This window comes from Chroicocephalus ridibundus, chromosome 5 (genome assembly GCF_963924245.1).
Source record: "Chroicocephalus ridibundus chromosome 5, bChrRid1.1, whole genome shotgun sequence".
Classification (NCBI taxonomy): domain Eukaryota; kingdom Metazoa; phylum Chordata; class Aves; order Charadriiformes; family Laridae; genus Chroicocephalus; species Chroicocephalus ridibundus.
The window spans coordinates 77,080,774-77,100,084 of NC_086288.1; the positions used below are offsets into that span (position 1 = coordinate 77,080,774).

The following is a 19,311-nucleotide window of genomic DNA, read 5'->3' on the forward strand; positions in this document are numbered from 1 at the left end:
GATGGGCTCGCCGCGCTGTGGGAAGCCGGTCCTGCGGCCGGGAGGCGGTGGCTGCCCCCCGCCGGTTGGCGAGGCGAGCGTCCGCCCCGAGCCGCGGGACCAGCATCCCCCCGAGCCACCCAGCAACCCCCGAGCCGCGGGGCCAGCATCCCCCCGAGCCGCGGGGCAGCATCCCCCCGAGCCGCGGGGACAGCATCCCCCCGAGCCGCGGGGCAGCATCCCCCCGAGCCGCGGGGCGAGCACCTCCCGAGCCGCGGGGCAGCATCCCCCCGAGCCACCCAGCATCCCCCCGAGCCGCGGGGCGAGCACCTCCCGAGCCGCGGGGCCAGCATCCCCCCGAGCCACCCAGCATCCCCCCGAGCCGCGGGGCGAGCACCTCCCGAGCCGCGGGGCAGCATCCCCCCGAGCCACCCAGCATCCCCCCGAGCCGCGGGGCGAGCACCTCCCGAACCGCAGGGCAGCATCCCCCCGAGCCGCCCAGCATCCCTCGAGCCGCGGGACGAGCATCCCCCGAAAAGCAGGTTCAGCATCCCTCCCAGGATGCGGGGTGAGCATCCCCGGAGCCGGCGCAGCCGCTGCTGTCCCTTCCGCACCGAATTTCCCTGCCCTGAAACGTTTCAGAGGTGCCGAGGGCGGAGATCACCCCTAAGCCCAGAGTCGGGGGTCAGCATCACACAATCCTACTTGTAACTTGGAAACAATTTATTCCTGGCTAATTCCACGGTCTCTGAAAATCCTTCAGGACATATCCCAAAAGCAGATATGCTGAGTGACAGATTACTGACATAGGAATATTGCTCTTTTAATGTAGAAACAAAGCACCAATAGGTTCCTACAGAACCACATAAAGTATGCCTTTTTAAAATGAACTTTGTTCATGTGAGAAAGTAATATATTACATTTTTAAGTGATAATAACATATTTTCTATTGTATTAAAAATAAGAAATTGCTTCAAAAGTCCAAGTGAAAGTTTTAGGGACAGCTTTCAGATGTGTGTCCTCTTCATACTGTTTGTGAGTTCACGTGGCCCTGCTTTCCCAGGGACCTGACCATCAGTTCCCTGGAGGGGACATCCTCAGTACGAGCTTCTGGATGTGACAAAAGGCGCTACTGCTTTGACTATATTGCCATCGATAAATCCTCTGCAGGGTTCACCCAGCCATACTTAGGACACAACAACAGCACTGAGTTCATCTTAAATTTTTAGGTAGTAGTGCTGTCCCTCCTGAGTAGAGAGTGGGTAGCTGCAGCCTCACCCAGAATTCTTCATTCAAAGCTCTAATTCTTCATTCAAAGCTCTACTTCATTCAAAGTGTTTGAAATTGCAGTCTGTGGCAATGTGCTAACTGCCTGCCCACCAGGAGCTCTGGGGAGCGAGGTCTCTACCCTATGTCCCATTAAATCTGGGACCACTGAGAGGTTTGCTGTGAGGCCCTGGGAGGCAGGCTGGCTACCAAAGAGGTCGGGGCCCACCTTTTCTACTCCTTCTCTCTGAATTCTTTCAGGAACTGCCTAATATTTATTCTTGAGGTTAGGACACTGAAACTGAGACCAGAACCAAGCTTCTTAGGAGCTGGAAGGCTCTAAAGTCTGGGTCATTCCCATTTCACGGTTAAACCTTGATCATCCCTTTCATCTTGCTATGGGAAGAGCAAATTTCTGTTCTGTGCTGCCCTGTGGGCTTCTGCACTGGATAAGGTCATTTGATCCTAAGCACAGCCACCTGAAGTCACATCAAGTTACTCTGAAGAGGATTTTCCCTTTGTGTTTTGGAAGAGAAGAGATCACACTGGTGGTAAAGCAGCCCAATAATGAACAATGGTTGCGGGTCATTTTTCTAGCATAGCAATACTGTCAGGAATTTTGCCTCTTATCTTCCCCCTACACCATAATCATATGGCAGATAAAGCATGCTCTTTGATCTCCCCTCACAATTTATTCCCTCTCAACCCTCTCTTCCCTATACATGGAGGGGACTATTAGGAAGCTGGAGTTGTTTCAGGCACCATGGAGGAAAACCATCTGATGCTGATGAAGCTACTGATTTTATCAGTAATGCCTTTCCAACACTCCAGCCTTAGAATATAATGTCAGTGGCTCAGGGAGACAATGGCACAAAAACTCTGCTCCTTTGTGGAACGCTTGCACCAGGGGCGAGAATATCAATTTTATTACAGAAAATTTCATAGAATCACGGAATCATAGAATGGTTTAGATTGGAAGGGATCTTAAAGATCATCCAGTTCCAACCCCCAGCCCTGGACAAGGACACCTCCCACCAGACCAGGTTGCTCCAAGCCCCGTCCAGCCGGGCCTTGAACACCTCCAGGGATGGGGCATTGACAGCTTCTCTGGGCAACCTGGGCCAGCATCTCACCACCCTCACAGCAAATAATTTCTTCCTAAGATCCCATCTAAATCTCCCCTCTTTCAGTGTAAAACCATTACTCCTTGTCCTATGGCTCCCCTCCCTGATCCAGAGTCCCTCCCCATCTCTCCTGGAGCCCCTTTAGGGACTGGAAGGGGCTCTAAGGTCTCCCCGGAGCCTTCTCTTCTCCAGGCTGAACCCCACCAACTCTCTCAGCCTGTCCTCACAGCAGAGGGGCTCCAGCCCTCCCAGCATATTCGTGGTCTCCTCTGGACTTGCTCCAACAGGTCCATGTCTTTCCTGTGCTGAGGGCCCCAGAGCTGGATGCAGTATTCCAGGTGGGGTCTCCCCAGAGCGGAGCAGAGGGTCAGAATCCCCTCCCTCAACCTGCTGCTTTTTCAAAGCAACAAAGTTCTTGCAGAGATTTTGTAGTATGATTTACAAGAACCAGCAGACACTACTGTGCAAGATAGACTCTAGGGCATACACAAGCAGTGCAGGTTCAGCCATTATGGGTATTTCTGCGGCAGAGGACAAAGCGGACACATCTGTGCTTATTTCAGCGGTGCGAAATCACATCAGGCTCTCAAGTTGCCGTAACTCCACTGTAGCTTACTTTAAACTGTACTTATGTTTTCAAGTGCTGGAAAGAACGTGGCAAACTCATAATGGAGAGGAATGTCAAGCAATCCACACGTCCAGAGAATATTTTAGGAAAAAAAACCCAAACAGCGCAAAAACTAGGCAATGCTCCCACATGGTGGTCGAGGAAAGCAGCTTGAATAAGGTGGTTCTGAATGGTGACAAAAGGCAGCCAGGTAAAATTCTGGCACTGTAGCCGTATCACATATATCTTTAGCAGCGGAGTCCCCGGTTCTGCACAGACCCAATTTAAGCTTATCTGGGCTATAAGCGCAGAAGGGTGGGGACGTAAGTACAGTATCTCACGGAACATTCCCAGAGCAAACATGCCACCACAACTTAGCTGAGAATAAAAGCTAAAAGGAAATCTACTGATTTTATCTTCAGATACAAACAAGTATATTAACGTAGCACATGGCTAATTGGACTTCAGTGTCTTTGCAAACTGCAAGTCAGACTACAGGCATCAGGGGGAAGACCCAAACTGATGGAACACACGCAGACGCTTCCCTTGACTGTCAGCCACTTGAACGGTGAAAGCTCCGTGTGTTGTGGTTGGATTCAGACATCCCATGCGGCAAGGAATGGGTTCGCACAAATAGAATTTAAAGATGTCTGGAAGGGAGCCTAGCTACCAGGAGAGAGAAAGCAGGGAAGAGCAGAGAGCCGAACAGTTAAGACCTGAGGCAAGTCTTGACAAGGGACATCCTGCAACATGAAGGTGACTAGAATCATAGAATCATAGAATCATTTAGGTTGGAAAAGACCCTTGGGATCATCGAGTCCAACCATCAACTCCACTCTACAAAGTTCTCCCTTACACCATATCCCCCAACACCACATCTAAACAAGTCTTAAACACATCCAGGGATGGGGACTCCACCACCTCCCTGGGCAGCCTATTCCAGTGTCTCACCACTCTTTCTGGGAAGAATTTTTTCCTAATGTCCAGCCTAAACCTACCCTGCTGCAGCTTGAACCCATTCCCTCTTGTTCTATTCCTAATTGCCAATGAGAAGAGACCAGCACCAACCTCTCTACAGTGTCCTTTCAAGTAGTTGTAGAGAGCGATAAGGTCTCCCCTCAGCCTCCTCTTCCTCAAACTAAGCAGTCCCAGCTCCTTCAATCGCTCCTCATCAAATTTATTCTCCAGGCCCTTCACCAGCTTCGTTGCCCTCCTCTGCACTCGATCCAGCACCTCGACATCTCTCTCGTATTGAGGTGCCCAGAACTGGACACAATACTCCACGTGTGGCCTCACCAGTGCTGAGTACAGGGGGACAATCACCTCCCTTCTTCTGCTGGTCACAAGAAGGAAGGACAGTGTGGCAGACAGAGTTACCTTGCATCTGCCTCCAGATTCCAAGTTTAATGAATTCTCCAGATTCAGTTAAGTTTGATGAATTCAGCCAAGTTTGATGAATTCAGCCAGGTTTAATTGTGCTGTTGAATGAATCTAACAGGTCAAGTGCCTTTTGGGTGCAATAGTTCCTTTAGGGCTGCTCACCCATCACTGCTAATTTACAGGTTGTAAAAACTGAATTACATTAGCTTTTTGCTAAAGAGTACCTGAGGACTGACACGCAGATCAATGGTAAGGCAGACTATGTTCATTAGTGTTCTGCCAGAACTCTGGGTGCTCAAAGACAGGAGAATTTCCTTCCATGCACTTCTTTCTTCATTCCTAGCAGGAAACGTGGCCTGGGCAGGTAGCTGAGAACTCCAGCCAGTGTTTGGGATCTAAGCTATCTCATCGCCAGCCACGAGCGGTGGCTCTGGCTAAACTGTTCGTCGCCTGGAAATCACACGCAAAATGCCAGTGGAGACGCACAGATAAACTCTACAGCATTTGTTCAGCAGCTTTGACACTGCGGTGTACACTTCCCTGAGGTGTTGCGCTGACTGTAAAGATCAACTGCAACTGCAGAACAAGTCGCATTACCTGAAAAATTCGGGCACAGTGAGAGCATTCGCAAAAGCTCATTTCAGTACGATTAGGTTGCTTTGCTTAGCCTAGCCAGGAGGCGATTTGGAGAACTAAGAATTCAGCTCTAGGATGGTTCCCTGTTCAAAACCGCTTCTTTTGTCTCTGTTGGGACAGTTGCAAAGGCAGCCTTTGCAACCCTTTTCTCTGCGTCTTCCGCTGCTCCAGCAAGAACGAGGATGCATCTCTACCAGTACGTGGGCTATTTTAGTGCTTTACTTTCCATCCAGGGAATTCTATTCCCCAAGAGAGAACCCTGGAGCTAGAGAAATGAGAAGCCACTTCTAAATTAACCTTTTAGTCAGGGTTAGAGAACGTTAAAATGCTCCACTTCATTATTTCGGTATTTTTTTAATGTTTGCACTGCTGGATTTATGTATATATATTTTTCATTATTATTAAATATTTTAGCTTTTTACATACTGACATAGTAAAAAGGCTGGAATTTAGGACTTGGGTATTCTCCTGTTTTGGAAATATTTTTTTGGCAATTTCTGCCTCTAAGAACTCTCCCCAAAAGGTGACGGCCTTCTTAAAATCTTGTTCTTATCCATCTTTCTCAAATAAGCGTGCGTCTTAAACGTTTTTGATTTGCAGTAGTTTCTATTTGCCAGCCTCTGCCTGCAGTATTTAATTGTCTGGTTTCAGAATCCCTTCCTTTTTTGTTGTTCCCCCTTTTTCTGGCACACTTTCATGTTTGTCTTCACAGCGTATTTCCAACAGAAAATCTATATCCCAATGCAGCCCATATACAATTGCCCCCACACCAAGTGATTTCACTGTGAACGCGGCAAACTTTAACGATAAAGTAGAAATACGAGGGTTTGATTTGCACTCACGCTTGCAACACAGATAGCAAACACTTACAGAAGCCTGCCAATCTTAGAAATGTTTTCCCACTAAAGACCATGCCTTTGAAGGCAATATAATCTCTAGCTTCTGAAAGTAAGCTGCATTTAAAAGAATCACAGCTGCATTTGATCTTTCCACTTACCAAAATCTCTATTCAGTTATAAACAGTATCTTTTTGCATCGCATCTTTTCCTCAGTAGTCACCGTGGCCTGGAAGCCCTGAATGCTCAGATTCACTTTGAGCTCACAGAACGTGAGGTGCAGAGAAGTGAATAAAAATGCACACACACCCACAGAGTCCACCTGTTTTTCTTCTCCACCCCCAAGAAGTATTTGGCTCTGCTGACAACTGACTTCACATCCCAAATGACTTCTCTACAATGGCCCCTTGTACATCTCTTGTCCACACCTTCTCTATTGTCTCTCATAAACCCATGGAAATAGTGGCAATAAGTTATTCTTCTGGTTATTTTTTTTCCTCACCAAAATCCTGCTTCTGTAAATTGTGACTAGTCGTGTAGGATTTTTGGTGATGCTTTGTTTCATTGGGAAGGATCCAAGGCGAGTTATGCCAGACTTTTTTGACTTGTTTAACTTCCAGATTGACTAAAACTGGAATACGTTGCTTTCAGTGGCTATAGCTTTTGGTTTCCTTAGCAGGATAGCCAAAGAGATTGTATGAGTCTTTAGAAAACCAGATGTTCTAGGGGAACAAGTACTCGGACATAGCTTTTGAGTAAGAAATACGAAATCATTTCAACTTTCTCATTTAATTTTGACATGCTAGGAGGAGTTTATTTTAGTAATGGTAAAAATAATCCATATATTTTAAATCTAACAAACATAACACAAAAACGATGAAGCTGAATAAAAGTATAGGAAGTAACGCGGTTGGATGTTCTTGAAAGAAAACTTCTGCTCTGCAGGTGTTTTGAATTTCAATTTTTCATTCAGAATTGGAGTGAACACAACAGCTGTTTGAATCCAATCAACGGCTCTTTTCGGTCCATCACCAACAGTGCCATTCTGTGGCCCACACTCTTTACAAGAGGAATGGTGAAAGTTAGCAACGCATTTACAGAGAAGAAAACCAAGAAAGGTCAATCATAACTGCTATCAAAACTGCCAGGCTTTAACTGTAATCTCGTTAGATTAAAATCTGAGAACTGAATCCCAGTGCGAGTGCATTAGATCATTACTGGATTCATCTGCAGAGCTTAAATATCCGTTGCTATTCAAAGATTAAGATTGTGAAAGCTTTTATCTATAAATAAAGTGTGGAACAATATCTTTCAATTCCTTCTCCTAGCCAGAGTAAAGGCAAAAAAACCCAAAAAAACAGAGAAGTATGCCTTATTGTAACTAGATAAAAAAATACTAGGTTTAACAGTTGATGCACATTTCCAATTTCATTTCATTTTTAAGGCAAGTTTTATGTAAGCATTGGGAATATGTCTGTTTCAGACAGCAATTATATCAATGAAAAGCTGAAATCCAAGAAAACATTTTATAAACAAAATGTAAAGCACGGGGCCTGATTCAATGTCTTGAAATTAGAGACTATTACAATTTTTGTCTGTATTGCGCAAAATACATTCCCCGGGGCCAGTGCCAGTTTCTTTTTGCCTACTGCCTAATGCTTTGAGCACACAAAATGCATTTGGAAACATTTGTTTGCAAATACAAATAGGCATTTGCACACAAACGATATGATCCCATGCATGGTAATAGCTGTGCTGTTCTCCATTAGCCATACTGATAAAGGGATTTAATTACCTTATGCCCCAGTCACTTGGCTATAATTTTGACCCAGTGGGGAATTTAACAGTAGAACAGACTGATAAAACAGGCATTCAGACCGATTTGAATTAGGGAAAGCTAAAACTGCAGAACTATGTTAAGGAAGTGTGGGTCACACAACTAAAACAACATGCCCGTAACATTGGAAACTGGTTATCATCGGTTGGGTTTTTCTATCCTCAAGTATCAGGCGGTTCTTGAGGATAAAATAAACAGGCAGAGAAGGCAAAAAGAAATCTGCCAGCGTGCTGTGCATCTAGCAAACAATGGAAAATGAGATATAGAAATTATACACTTAAAATATGGGTCCTTGCTGAAGTAGTGAGACTTCAACCCCAGGCAGACAGAAACCTAGGAAGCGTAAGGACCAGGGGTCGGAAAGGAGCACACAGAAAAATCCCATGCACGACAGCCGTCTTGCCCCACAGCAGGTTACACTGGCTGAATTCTGACGTAATTTACCAGAAGTAAAGATTTATCGCTCATTGTTAGCAACACAGGGAAGAGGCAAGATGACTTGACAATGAAAGACACCACAGGGACTATTTAAATGTGTCTAATGAGTTGTTCATATCCATTTGAAGCTTTGTCTTATGCAACCGATTGCTGATCATTGTTAATTTAAAAAGAAACTGAGAGCCAGAAAGATTCTGCAAGACTTTACATTCTGCAGAGAATCCTGCCAAGCAACACAGCCAAATAAAACGGAAAGTGGCAGTCCCTGTCACTGAGACCTGCTTCCTGCTTTTACGGACTGTGCAAAGCCAGTCTAGATCAGGAGGAAAACATCTGCGGGGACCACAAAACACTAAATGCAATGAACTTAAAATCTGCAGTATAAATTGAAAAACAAACAGAATATTATGCAGAAAAAGTATTCCTGCAATAAGAAAACTTGTTATGGGACTGTCTGTAATGCGTACAGGGCAAAAAAGGGCAAAAAAAATCATAGACTCATGGAATCATGGAATGGTTAGAGTTGGAAGGGACCTTAAAGACCATCCAGTTCCAAGCCCCTGCCCTGGGCTCCAAGCCCCATCCAGCCTGGCCTTGAACACCTCCAGGGATGGGGCATTGACAGCTTCTCTGGGCAACCTGGGCCAGGGGCTCACCACCCTCACAGCAAAGAATTTCTTCCTAATCTCTCAGCTAAATCTCCGCTGTTACAGTTTAAAACCATTCCCCCTCATCCTATGGCTCCCCTCCCTGATCCAGAGTCCCTCCCCAGCTTTCCTGGAGCCCCTTTAGGGACTGGAAGGGGCTCTAAGGTCTCCCCGGAGCCTTCTCTTCTCCAGGCTGAACCCCCCCAGCTCTCTCAGCCTGTCCTCACAGCAGAGGGGCTCCAGCCCTCCCAGCATCTCCGGGGCCTCCTCTGGCCCCGCTCCAACAGCTCCGTGTCCTTCTGCTGTTGGTGCCCCAGAGCTGGAGGCAGCACTGCAGGGGGGTCTCCCCAGAGCGGAGCAGAGGGGCAGAATCGCCCCCTCACCCTGCTGCCCACGCTGCTGGGGATGCAGCCCAGGATGTGGGTGGTTTCTGGGCTGTGAGCACACATTGGTAACTCATGTCCAGCTTTTCACCCACCAGCACCCCCAAATCCTTCTCCTCAGGGCTGCTCTTCAATCCATTCTCTGCCCAACCTGTATTTGTGCTTGGGATTCCCCTGACCCAGGTGCAGGACCCTACACTTGGCGTGGTTGAACTTCATGAGGTTGCCATGGGCCCACCTCTTAAGCCTATCCAGGTCCCTCTGGATGCCATCCCTTCCCTCCACTGTGATGACCACACCACACGGCTCAGTGTCATTGGCCAACTTGCTGAGGGTACACTCGATCCCTATCCATGTGGCCAACAAAGATGTTGAACAGCACCGGTCCGATCCACAGACACACATGGCTTAGATCGGAGTACACAAATGGTATACCCCCGCTGGATACCTGAGCACGCTTAACGTAATGAAAGCAGTGCATCCTGTCTGAACACCGCCACTAACAAGTTCACAGGGCTTCAAGAGAAAGGAAAAAGCCCTAAGGTTCAGTTAAAACTAAAGCATTCCTCTCCAATGTGAAATGATGAGATCCCATAGCCTGAAATCAATTCAGTATACAGACATTAAAACCCAGAAACTGAAGAAAGGTGACCTCAGATTCCTTAGCTCTCGGTGGCTGAAGTCTTGCATACGGAATATTTTCAACTGTTCACAAATTTGTGATACAGTAAGAATCGTTAAATCACCCCCTGATTTACTACAAAAGCAGCCTGTTTGCAAGGGTTTAAAGACACGCTTGAAAATCCTTCAACTGGTAAAAAGCTTCTGCTCGGCTGTGGTACTGATCGCACAGGTTTATCTTAAGTTGAAAGTTATTTTGAGTTACATGAAAATATATCAGAGAATGTCACATGGAACGAGATACCGACTCCTGCGTAGGATAGCCTTACGGTTTACCGACAGTACGCCGCACACTTGTGCACATCAGATCTCAAAACTCCATGAAATCTGAATTGTGGGGTGCTCAACAGAACAAAGACTAAGGTATCACTTTTTAAAAAGTGATACCTTCATCTTTGATGCCTGTGCATCAATTCATAGTTACTAACTTTATGGGGATGGTGTCTGTATATAGCAAGGGGACGATCCAATGTGAAAACCGTTCTCTTCAGCTCAGCCAGATGTGAAGTACTGCCACTTGGCTACGTAAAAGAAAAACCCCACAGGAATTCTGAGTTTGAATCAAAATTCAGTGGGTAAAAATTTGGCCTCAGGGGACATAATTTCCATCAACCCATCAGGAATTTAATTTTATTACAAGTTGATACTTGTATTACCATTTCTGCTTGACATCACAGACCTCAGGCGGAGCTAAAACATGACCGCAGTCTGGAAAAGGAGGAACCAATTTTAGAGTTCGATTTTTAAAAACCATGTCAATGTCTTTCCAAGTTTATATGAAAAAAAAATCCGATATATACACAATCTTAGGTCTACACCAGAAGCCTGTCTCAAAAAAAAAATTAATAATATTTAGGACTTAAAGGTCAAGCTGCCTACCACTCTGCATACCACTATGTCGATCGTAAGGTATAATGCATATTAGGGAAGAAAGCACATGTGTTGTGTTGCCTAAAGAAGTGATCTCACATTAACTATCCCTTTTAGTGACAACACACAGGTTAGATATTTTAGTTCTTTGTGCCAGGTTATTGCTGACCACGCTGGGAAATCCTTTGTGAAAGGAGGGTCACCTACCTACATAAACACGACCACAAAAGTCAAATTCATTTCTCTTCAAGTGAAGTTCAGCACCTTTCGTTTATCTGCCTAATATCTGTACTTAACAATGAAGACGGATGCATGTGTGCACAGAATCGGCCAAAATGTCTCAAAACAGTTATTTGTATCCCCCAAACGATACAACTGAATTATCTACTTTGGAAGTGATCTCCTTTACTATAGTTTGTAAACAGACAGTAGATACTATGCATGGTTTCCGATTTGAATTCCTCCTCTTAGCAGTATTGAAAAAACCCTTCAATTAAAAGCACTGAAACAAAAACGAAGCTTTCTTTTGGAGAAAACATAGGAGGCAATAAAGGCAGATTTGATTATATGTGGTGCTACGTGGCCATATACAGAAGTAAATGCTGAACAGGCTCGTTGGAATTCCTTTAGCTTTTGAGACCCGTGACTATCAGTCACTGCTTTATTACGGCTGATAGTTGAAATAAAAACAGCTTGATACAAAAATGATGCACCCAGAATATTGTAAAAATGTTTTTGCACTGCATTATTTAGAAAGTGACCTAATAAGAGAACTATGAGAAATATATTTAGGTATATTTGGGTACTGTAATTATAAGAAAGTTAGGGGAAATGCATTAAATCACCAATCTCTCTTTTGTACGTAAGACAGTAAAATCATTTGAAAAGCATAGAATTGTTATGGGACTCTTTTTTCCCCCACAATAAAGCTCTTTAACAGAAAACGTTCCGTTTTATTAGCTTTTGAAAAGGCAGCATCCGGGTATCAGGATAGCAGTCACTTACTCACCGAGGCACCGAACTCCTCAGGGTTTTTGTACGTGCAAAAAGCCACCACTAGATGTCAGCGTTAACGTTTTGCAAGATACAAACGAACCGCTGAGTTTCTGCTTGGGGACAGTCGCAAATCCACCGAGCAGCTCATGGAGCCCCAAGTTCCTTAAGGGAAAGGTTTAACCTAAAGGTTGATCCTGCGACTGGTTCAGCATCAGGGCCATATGGCTGTCGCAGGTCTATTTGTTGAGCTAAATTTAGAATTGCAAAGAAATTCCACGTTCATAGAATCATAGAATCATAGAATCATTTAGGTTGGAAAAGACCCTTGGGATCATCAAGTCCAACCATAAACTCCACTCTACAAAGTTCTCCCTTACACCATATCCCCCAACACCACATCTAAACGAGTCTTAAACACATCCAGGGATGGTGACTCCACCACCTCCCTGGGCAGCCTATTCCAGTGTCTGACCACTCTTTCTGGGAAGAATTTTTTCCTAATGTCCAGCCTAAACCTACCCTGCTGCAGCTTGAACCCATTCCCTCTTGTTCTATCACTAATTACCTGTGAGAAGAGACCAGCACCAACCTCTCTACAGTGTCCTTTCAAGTAGTTGTAGAGAGCAATGAGGTCTCCCCTCAGCCTCCTCTTCCTCAAACTAAACAGTCCCAGCTCCTTCAATCGCTCCTCGTAGCATATTCTTAATAATTCAACATTTAACACACATAAGATGAACCATTTTATTCAGCTGCAGCTGGGAAAGCCAAGCCCACAGCCTTAAAGAATTTAGTATCTGTGCTGCGATCGCCACTCATAAGCCTGCTGCTGCTGCTGCTTCTGAATTTACCAGAATTTTATCTAAATAACATAAGGAGTAACATATGGACCTAACTGCATTTTAACAGCTTTAGAACAGAGTAATTCCTGCAAAATTCAGAGTTGCATCAGCATGGCAGTGGTGAGATACCTGACAAACATGGCTTATTACTCCTTAGATATGAGCCTTAACCTTCCGCAAGACTGCCCACAAGCTATTTATCGTATGATTTTCTGGTGGCTTATTCATTAAAATTATGCAAAACCGGAAAGCTGCAAGCACTTGAGTATTTTTTTGGCGACTGGCAAAGTGTCTGACAATTTCTCTCCTGACTCAGTTGAGTGTCTCTTCTATCTGCTCACTTTGCTTACTGCCATGGGGATAAATCCCTGACTAAAATGCCTTTGACCCGTGTTTCTTTCTGAATTCTTGGGCTTATTTGCAGAAGCAGGCAGGTCTGAAAGCCAGATATGAAAGTCCCCAGTGTAGGAACGCCAGTATTGGAATCTAGACTTTCACGCTGCTCCTTAAAGCAATTTGTGAAGTTGATTCGCACATGGCAATAAGTTGTTTTGAATTTGCGGTATAGATAATGGAACGTTTTTAGACTTAGATTTCAGACAGATTTCTGTATTTGAGAGGACGTGGATTGAAGGGAGCGGTGGTGAATAATTCTGGGTTAATACTTTTGTCCCAAACAACGCCAGTAGGAGATTCATCTTATTAGCTTGATTGCAGCTGAGAGTAAGAGCAAAGTGTGTTGCAGATAGTCAGGATGCAAATCAGAAGGAATTCCATCCTTTGATGTTCCCCTACAGTGTAAGCGTGGGCAGGCTGTTATACTTCCCTTTTATCATTGTCCCTGTGCTGTAGGTGGAGGTGAAATTTGGTTTCCATTTTTAGAGAAAACTTGGGCATCTGCAGATGAAATTTGCTGCCTGTTATCAGCTGCATTTGCGCACGCAATCGGGAATCAGCCGCCTCGAATCCCACTGGTTTTTCAGTTCGGTTCTTCCTCCGCGATTTTTGCCACCTGTATTGAAAGTGAACTGACCATGAAATTTGTAGCCCTGACAGGAAAGCCGAGCAGATTATTCTATTGCTTTTTTCTCCATTCCCTCTTGTTCCATTGAAACGGCTGTTACAGGCAGCTGGGCATTGTGCGAATTAAGTTTTAAGTCCTTCAGCACAGACGGTATCTGAATTTATATAGCACCTGACAACCTTAAACTCTGTCCGTTACCATAGTGTTAGTGCTGGTTGAAAGATTCAAATTTGAAATGTCAAAAAAAGATCTGCCAAAGATCCCGAGGGCAAGTTCTGTAGTCCTTGAGTCCAAGAACACTTGAAGGTGTGCAAGAGCACCGCCCTGGTTTACCTAAGCTAGCATAGTTGATGATTTGACCATCATTGATGAGTTGATCTAGAGGGCTGGAGCCCCTCTGCTGTGAGGACAGGCTGAGAGAGTTGGGGGGGTTCAGCCTGGAGAAGAGAAGGCTCCATCCAGGGAGACCTTAGAGCCCCTTCCAGTGCCTAAAGGGAGGGAAGGATGGGGAGGGACTCTGGATCAGGGAGTGTAATGATAGGATGAGGGGTAACGGCCTCAAACTGAAAGAGGGGAGATTTAGATTGGATATCAGGCAGAAATTCTTTGCTGTGAGGGTGGTGAGACACTGGCCCAGGTTGCCCAGAGAAGCTGTGGCTGCCCCATCCCTGGAGGGGTTCAAGGCCAGGCTGGACGGGGCTTGGAGCAACCTGGTCTGGTGGGAGGTGTCCCTGCCCAGGGCAGGGGGGTTGGAACTAGATGGTTTTTAAGGTCCCTTCCAACCCAAACCATTCTGTGATTCTGTGACAACTGGACATATCCAAGCACGTAGCAAAACTGTCTGAAGCAAATGGTGCTTCTTTGAGCTAAACCGTTTAACCTTTAAATCATTTCTGCTACCAAGACCATTACTCGGGAAACAATAGGGAAGAGACAACAAATCCTTCAAATTGCAAGTAAAATCACTTCTATCCAGAAGCAAGACAATTCCCAGCACATTTCTGTAAGCACTCTACCTTGTAGATCTAGTCAGAGGTGAATTGTGGAAAATAAAAAGTGAGGGGGACAAACGATTTACAAACTTAAAAATAAAGGGGTTCAAATCTCCTTTCAATTGTCTTTTTAGTCACCTGGATGATCTTTGCTACTAATAGCATCCTTTGCTACTAATAGTACCCTTTCTTATCAGCAAAAAAAAGGATAAATTTCATGGAATCTAGGTATTTAAAACTAAAATAAGCATTATGCCTTGAAAGACTGTATTTTCAATTATTAATTTTTACTGTAAGTTAAACAAGTACAAAGAAGAAGCTGCTGCAGAGCAGCACGTATCACCAGTATTGCTGGTTGCAACCATTACGCACTCATGATCTGGATTCCCAGAAAACCTGAACGTGTCTTTACATTGATCTTACATCAAGAGTAAAACTTTGGGGCAAAAAAGCTTTATTACTTGCGGCATGTTATTGCAATTAAGTTGACAACTGGAAGCTCTTAAATAAAGATGCCGGCCAATAACGTCCCCTCCAAGCAAGCTCAGATTGTTTTAAAATGATTCGTGAAGCTACAGCCTTAAACACAAAACAGTGAGACAAGCAAAAAAAAGGTGTGAACCAGGAACACCAAATATAAAGAGGTTTTTTTGTTTGTTTTTCCAGTGTTTTAATACTTCTCGCATGTTTCTAAATTATCCCACGCCTTCTGTCACAGAGGTGCCTGTTTGTACGTTCCTAGAGCAGCTCTTCAAAAGCAATTTCTCTCCCTCTGAAGCCACGCTCCTCACAATATTGACAAGGTCAGTGAGGTCCACGGGAAGTCACTTGCTGAGTAAGTGCTCGTCATGCAATTTACAGCTGCTTGGATGAGCGGTTTTAATTTACGGCACCTTTTTGTCAAGTTGCCAACCTGTTCTAAGGAAAAACACCTGAATTATTCCCATCCATTTTGTTGTATCCTCTCCGTAAGTGAGAATGTTGCCCAGATTTTTAGTGGTAGATACAAATAGGCTCATGCTTTTATATATGCCAGGAACTAAATTGGGAAGTAGTGCCCACTTTATGTAATTCCAGCCACTTTTCATTCCTGACACATATAATATAAGATGAAGAAATAAGAGATATCAGAGCTCTGAAAGCAGTTTGGGGACATAATTGAAGGAATATTAATGCTGCTGCACAGAAAGGATCTCCTTAATCATTTAGATACAGAGTAGATCATGGCTCTTTAAAAATACTTACAGTAGACATTAGAACACTGTTCTCTGCCAGTTACCCTGCCCCGTTTCGCAGAAGTTTTACATCAACAACTTTAAAAGTTGAAAAGGAAGGGGGGGGAAGAAGGTCAAAGGATATCAAAAAAGTGATTTGTTCTCTTAAGCAAATACAACGTTGTGGGCACAAACACATTCCTGTACAGTGCTTGGAAACACATCACAGGAGGGTTCTCTAATAAAGTGATCATATTATTCATTAACATTTAAAAACTCTTCCAGCGTACTGCTCTGTGGTATGTTCTCAGCCTGCGTCGCTGCGGTTCAGGAAGGGGTCCAAGGTTCAGAGGGGAGGGCTTGTAAGCAGCTCACAAACAATGTGCTTGAAATTCCTTCCTTTTGTAGCCGGGGCGCAAAACTACAGTTGAATAATTAAGCTATTGAACTAGGATTTATGCCGAAAAGACTAATTTGTAAGCTGTGCCCAAAGTGTCTGGGTTTGAAGTGATTTGCATATTTCTTCCTCTGGTATTCTAGGAATGCTATGGGAAACTCGCTACTACCCCAGGTCTCGGCGGTAGGTTTCTCATGCATACCTTTCCAAACTTGTCTTTGGAAGCATGAAAGTAACGAGTGCGACAAGCGTCCGCCTTGTATCCGTGTGGCCCGCGAACACAGGTACTCGTGAAACAGGAAGTCAACCTGAAGTTTCTTACAAGGTACAATGAGATTCTGTGTATCTAGGTTACATTAAAAATTAATCCTAATGATTTATGCAAAAGCATAAGGGCGCTGATAAACATAAGCAATGCAAGCCAGCCAACTGTTTGTTCGCCAAGATAAAAAGCAGGCTTTTTAGCTGTGAAATAGGAAATAGGGATGACGCCGCACAGAACGCAAGGCAGCCCAGGGCGTTCCCCTGCACACACTTGTTATTCAGGACTCTCGTACAGAGCCTGCGCCTGTAGCTGGAACTGAGAAAAACTGGAATTTGACCGTGACACTTCAGTATTCACGTTATATTCCTTACTTCATTGCACAATCAAGTCATTAATTTAATCATGGGAAGTCGTTAAGCTATCAACTTAAATCACTCATCCATATGAAATTACTTCTAAATGCTAGGTTAAGGAATGCACATAAATTATGGCCAAAGAGTTCACTTGGATCAAGTCAAGAGACACAGAATGGAAAAGCTAATGCAATGCAGCGGCTATTCAGGTTCAGCAGAAGAGACGAGAAAACAAGCTGGGCACTGAAGACACTGTTGCATATAAGTCACATCTTATCACAATGTACACATCCAGATGCACCTTCTTCCAGGGTTTGACATTTTATGAGCATTTTTTTGCTTTTGACGTACTTTTTTCTATTTCTTGTGTGAGCAATTATGTTTGTATCCACTACACAGACCAAAGCAGAATCCTTTGGAAGGAAAGTGGAAGACACACTCCTTCCAAAGTGTATCTCCTTTTGAAGGAGAGTGGAAGACACACTCCAAAGGAGTGTGTCTTTGCTAAGCATGCCTAAGGGAGAAAAATTCTGGGATAGGGCAAGGTGTAGGGCTGTATCAAAGAGGTGTTCAGCACTGTCTCACCTCGCCAGGAGCACTGGACCTTCCCAGTACTCATGAACATGGTGGGGAACGTAAGCAGTCACCTCCGGCAACCCCTGAGATATGCTGGAAAGAGACCCTTGCCATCACCTCTATCAGCCCTGCTGTGCTGTAACAAACCTTCTGCAGCCATCAAGAGGGATGGAACTACATATCCTTAACTTCAAAGCGCAGCACCTTTAAGTTAGCCCACTTGGGAAAATCGTCATAGTAAGCCTTATGCTGGAAATGCGCTTATATGTGGAGTCTCCATCTCTGGAGACATTCAAAACCCACCTGGACGTGTTCCTGTCCAGCCTGCTCTAGGTGCCCCGGCTTTGGCAGGGGATTGGACTAGATGATCTCTGAAGGTCCCTTCCAACCCCTACAATTCTGTGATTCTGTGATAATTAAAGTAAATATAGCCCATTAGCTTGTTAAAAATGTGAAAGTTTTTTTCCTCTACATCTAAAATACTGATTGAGTGTTTCAATTTCTTAGTATTATTGGTATTTTTTTACTTCATGCTTTGTAAGGATGCTTTGACAGAGCTTATGAGACCACGTTTGCCTGCCGATGAGAGTGTCAACTTCTTTGCAGCTTGTACAGCGTGTTGCAGATTTTTGTTGGGTTGCACTAAGTGGGGCTGCGCTTTTTTTATCAATCAGCAAGTTTTTTCACAGGAATAGCTCCTTAAACAAACTTTTCATACTTTTGTCAATGGGTAACCCATTGAAAAGAATTTAGGGCCCTAGGTAAGAACAGCCGTCTCATTTTTTATAAGCAATGCAGCCATATTCATAGAATCATGGAATGGTTTGGGTTGGAAGGGACCTTTAAAGGCCACCTAGTCCAACCCCCCTGCTAGCAGGGGGACATCTTCAACCAGATCAGGTTACTCAGATTAAATCTTCTCTGCCTACTCAAAATTCCTGTGCAAATCTGTCATTGCAACAAATACATATGTTGTGTCAAAAGCAACCTGCTTAACTAGCTGGCTTTTAAACTCTTAATTTTCATTTTGATACTATAGATGCTCTTGCAATGGCATACAGCAAAGAATGCTTTCACTTGTGACTATAAAGCAACTTCGGATTTTTTTTTTTTAATGCTAGGCAAATGAAATACTACCCTGTACCAAGCATCAGTAAAAGGGGGCAAAAAATCTATAGAAACATGTACACAAGACCAATTTTCAGCAGGCCTAAGTACAAAATATGGCAAGTGAAGACAGGAGAACAGTGACATTCCAACTAATAACTCGGAGCGGAAGCATAGCTACCCTAACCTCCTGACCAACAGCTGCATGAAGAAAGGCTGTTCCAAAGGAAAAAGTCTGAATACAACATACATCATTCCACCAGCAGCTTGGAAAGAAAAGATGATTATACAAAAGTTTGAGCAACTTTTTTTATAAAGTTACATAATTTTGTGTGCTATATAATATAACACAGGAAACTAACCTCTGCAGTCAATTATAACAGGAAAAAGCTCTTAGGGCATACCCAAACAGTGCATTTCTAGTTGTTTAAAGCTTTGTCTCTTTGGAAGCAGACACTCTACAAGAGAACCTGATTTTAGATATCCCAAGGAAGATATTTGGGGGTTTCGGGAGAGAATTTTAAGGGTGGTGTTCGGATAAATATAACCTTTGCAGAAGCCAAAGGCCCATCATATGGGTTGGAAAGAAGTAGTCAAAGATAATTGCTCAAATTGATTTTGTCAAGGTCGAGACAAGAATCCAACAGAACACACCACCAATGCCATCCGCTTACAGCACTACGCAAATTAGATTTCAGAAAATAAATTCTGGAAAAGGCACTTAGTACAAAACTACCTGCTCTGACACAAAAATCACATTTTCTAGGCAGTAATAGGCAAACATGGCAAAATTAGGCCAAAGCGAATGCTTTCAAGTCCATATAAACTTATTTTATAAGTTTATATGTTTTAAGCACTTGCCCA

The 19,311-nt window shown here is 44.1% G+C and overlaps 1 protein-coding gene across 1 annotated transcript; it reads left to right on the forward strand.

Annotated features, from left to right (window-relative positions):
- Position 1: 1 nt before the first annotated feature.
- On the forward strand, positions 2-649 carry LOC134516720 (splicing factor 3A subunit 2-like). Its single transcript, XM_063337225.1, has one exon. It carries the CDS (start codon positions 2-4, stop codon positions 647-649), a length of 648 nt encoding a protein of 215 aa, XP_063193295.1.
- The last annotated feature ends 18,662 nt before the right edge of the window (positions 650-19,311 follow it).

Excerpts from the sequence above, each read along its gene's own strand:
- LOC134516720 (XM_063337225.1), top strand. The coding sequence starts at position 2 with ATGGGCTCGCCGCGCTGTGGGAAGCCGGTCCTGCGGCCGGGAGGCGGT.